The 4,093-nt window shown below is 41.2% G+C and overlaps 1 protein-coding gene across 1 annotated transcript in view; it reads right to left on the reverse strand.

Annotated features, from left to right (window-relative positions):
* LOC109291795 (transmembrane channel-like protein 2) overlaps positions 1 to 4,093 on the reverse strand; it is a 71,634-nt gene that overhangs the window by 58,436 nt on the left and 9,105 nt on the right. Inside the window, exons 2-3 of the mRNA XM_019508913.1 lie at positions 1,664 to 1,994; positions 319 to 321 (exon numbers count right to left, since the gene is read on the reverse strand). Of these exons, the coding sequence (XP_019364458.1) occupies positions 319 to 321; positions 1,664 to 1,994 (334 nt within the window). The remainder of the gene's footprint in view (positions 1 to 318; positions 322 to 1,663; positions 1,995 to 4,093) is intronic.

Below are 4,093 nucleotides of genomic sequence, written 5' to 3' on the forward strand. Positions count from 1 at the left end.
AAAAAAAAAAAAAAAAAAAAAAAGGGGGGGGGGGGGGAACAGAACCTCTGCAATACTTGAGGAATCCTGAAGCCATTTCCAAAGCACTAAATCAGAAAGTTGCCATTTAGAGTGTACAAGAAAATAACCATTATGTTCTTAAAAAAGATGCCAGATTTTATATGTTTGAACATGCTTAGGAGTCACTTTATACTGAAAAAATGTTTATTTTCAGTTCTGTTATTGCTTGAGTAAAAACTATGATACATGGAAGTTTTAAAATCAGAACCTGTATGAATTGTCTACCACCACCTAATCTAAGTAGTACTGGATTTCCACGAGCTGACACCACCTGAGCTAACATGAACCATTGTCAAAGGCAAAGAATACTTTGCTTGGGAATCCAAATAACAACAACTTAGTCCATCAGCACTTTTCCTGTTCTTCTTCTTGTAAAATGACTCAACCTTTTTTTGACAGGTGTGAGTATCACTGGCATTCTTGCAGCTACCCACCTGTGATTGCTGTGGGGTATGCGATAATAGGGCTGTGCGAAGCTTCGGTCACTGATTCAATTCAGCAGAGATTCGGCCCGATTTGATTTGGCCGAACCGAGCCACATCTCCAAATCCAAACTGAATCAGTAGACCCTCTAATCTCTCCAAATCAAATCAGAACCCTCCAAATCGATTCCAAGAGATTCAGAAAGATTTGACAATTCGGACATAGACAGTTTTAAATGTTTTTTCTAGATACCTCAAGGTGCCAGATAGCTCGTGAATGCTGCGATGCTGGGGTGGATGGAGTGTCCCACAGGAGTATGGGGGATCCCCAGCATGCTTGGCAGCAGACCCAGAAGAGGACCAGAAGCACTTCCGGTCCACTTCCAGGTCCACCAGGGAGTATGCTGGCGGGCCCCCTTGGACCCGTCTCCAGCTTGGTGACTGGTGCCTCCTGGGTCTGGAGGGGCACCCAGGGTCTGCCGGTGGCCAATTGCTGAGCTGGAGGGAGATGCGGGGAGCCCCACATGCTCAGCGGCAGACCCAGAAGTGGACCAGAAGTACTTCTGGGTTCACAGCACGTAGGGGCCCCCCCTGCACTCCTGTGGGACGCTCCATCTGCCCCACCATCGCAGCATTCATTAGCCACGCCTGGTACCTCAAGGTCTGTAGAAAAAACATTTAAAGCTGCATCTGTGGCTGAATCACTGATTCTCCAAATCATCTGAATCTGAAGATTCGATGCTTCGACCAAATTGAATTGGGACAGTGATTTGAATCAATAAATCGAATCACTGTCCCCAATTCGGGCCGAATCCAAATCCAAATCAAATATGGTCTTTTTTAGCACACCCCTAACAGTCAGGCAAAAAAAAGGCTGGGAGAAAATATGAGGATTGCAACAAAGAAAAATCAAGAGGGAAATAATCTTAAAGCTTAAGAGATCCTTTCTAGGGTGTTCTCTTGGTTGACCCAAGGCAGCCCTTAGAAATATATGCTTTGTTACATATTGAATTTAAACCAGAATAACTCCGATTACATTTTTTAAATATTGATAATTTACAGTCATCTCATATTTAGCAACCTTGACCAACATGACACAGGTTCACCATTAGAAACATGCTGGCATAGAATAAAATTGAAATTCTACAGTGTGGCTTTATAACTGGCCATTGTTAAAATACCTCTCTCCATTGCCTTTTTTCTTTTTCTTATCCTTATCCTTCACTTTCTTGTTTGTTTGCTTTTCCTTATTTTCTGCCTCCTTTTGGTCTTTGGTAGCAGCTTTTCTGTGTCTCTCTCTCTTCCCACTTGGTGCTTTATCCGATTCACTTTTCTCACCACTGTTTTTCACTCGGCGATTTTTCTTTCTAGTGAGTCTTTTTCTCCGGAAAATCTCATCTTCCTCTTCACTCTCATCTACTGCCTTATTTTGCTGATTCTTCTCTTGTCTGCTTGACTTGATTGCTTCCCTTGAGCAGGGCCTTTGGATTGTCTCCTCTTCCTCCTCATCTTCTGTAATACATGGTGGAGTAGTAAGGGTTTAATTCCTTTCCTGAGGGTTGACATGATGACATCAACAGGAAGTTGTCAGCCACCTTTGCGTGTGTGTGAGCAGTTGCAAGAAAGCCCTTTTGAGAGAAAGAAGTATCCCTGCCTTTTCCTGAGCTATGAGATAGCACACATGGAACTAGTCCTTTTATAAACACTTAAACACACGGTGTTAACATAGTAAAGATTTGCCTGCCATATAGTGAATAGTGCATGAACCCTTTCTGACCTAGAGCCCACTGAAATAAATGAAAAGGTGCCCATTTGTTTTCATGGGCTTTGGATCTGGCTTATACTGAGAATCAGTTTCAGCACTTGGTTCAGCGCACAGTTTCCATTAGCAGTAATAATAGTGGGACATAAATTTGGGCATCACTGAATGGAAAGTGACCCCAACAGCTAAAACTAGCAATCATTTCTATAATAATATTTTTTTTTTAAAAAAAATACTGTTGTTGAGTAAGCAAGCATGAGCATTTTCTTGAGCTTTCAGTATGATAGAACTGTGGAAGCAAAAAGAATATACGGTAAATGAAATACTGTATTTTTTCTTTTTATAAAAATTGTAAGTTAATATTGTGTGCAAGAAAGTTGCTTAACGGCTATGCTCTGAGATAAAAGTTCCTATATTTCTATACAGGACAGAGACACTTCAGGCAGCACTGACACAATCTTTTTTATCCTTTCCCTTCAATTGATTGTAACTGTTACTTGGAGGAATCATTTCCAAGGAGGAAGAGCTAGATATTCTCTCTGCTCAATCTACTTGTCATTATCAGCAAGACCACCAATAAGTGCTACTTGTGATAGATATTATAACTTGTCAATATATGGAATATAGTTTTGAAATAAATCTTTGAAATTTAAAATTGTTTTGCATCATTTAACAAGCTTTGAAAGTAAACTTTTTTTTCCAATGATTAATTTTTTTTCCCTGAATGTTACTAGTTTTCCTTTCTTCTACTCCCGCTTTCTGCCATTAATTATCACTAAGGGTCTAATCGATTCACGATTCCATGGATTCTGTGGAAAACATGAAATATAGAATTGCCAGCAAAATCAACTTAAAAAAAATAAGATCTTAATAAAAATAAAATGTTCTCTCCCCAGTGCAGGTAGGTGGGTGGGGGAGAGGGAAGAGGAGGTGCCAGCTGGCAAGGTGGCACAAAGGCAGCATTCACCTCACTGAAGGCTACTCCACCTGGATCCAGCTACACACAAGATGGTGGCTGCCCCTTCATCCCTCCTCCCCTGCAGGTGCATAGGAGCCTACCTTAATGGATTTTTACTAAGCTAAACATAAATTAGTATTTCTAAACTTAGTTTGTACAAATCTACGTATAATTTGCTTTGCTGCGTATCAGATATAGGCACATCCAGGCAATAGCCACAGAATTTGCTATTTATATCATGATCAACCCACAAAAACTGTTTAGTTGCTCCATTATTTAAGTAGATCCCTATCAATATTTGTTTAAAACTTTCCAGCTATTGAAAAATTACAGTGATCAAAGCAAAGATGAAGCTTTAGTTCTACTTGGATTAATAGTTGGAGGAATTTGTAGAAGATAGATTTGTGGATGGAAAAGTGAAGGAGAAAAAAATGAGGAATGAATAGTCCTAAAACCTCTGGACATAACTGATTCTCCTGTATTCAGTGGCACAAGAGAAAAACTGGAGAAAAGATCAAAACTAGCAGAGAGTTCAAAATAATCAGTTTTTTTGTGTAGGTGGATATCTGGAATTTTTTTAATAAAGCAGAGTGTGTTTTTTTAGGGGTGCACCGATAAAAAAAAATTTTGGCCAATACCAATGGCCAATTATTAACCAGCCGCATTGGCCAATATGCAGCCCGGCAGCTTAGAGAGCAGCATACGGCAGATAAGTCTGTGAGGGTGGGGGGGAAGGGGTGTGGGGAGAGCCAGATAGAGGCCCCCATGGTGAGGGTGAGAATGAGGCTGGGGCAGTGGAAGAGGCAGGGGCAGGCACTGCCCAGCTGGGGCAGGGCATGGGATAGAACCATGGGTGGCTCATCCAGGGGGCATGGGAGGGTACGGAACCTG

The sequence above is a fragment of the Gavialis gangeticus genome, unplaced genomic scaffold, assembly GCF_001723915.1.
Source record: "Gavialis gangeticus isolate Ggan-Ray unplaced genomic scaffold, GavGan_comp1, whole genome shotgun sequence".
Lineage (NCBI taxonomy): Eukaryota > Metazoa > Chordata > Crocodylia > Gavialidae > Gavialis > Gavialis gangeticus.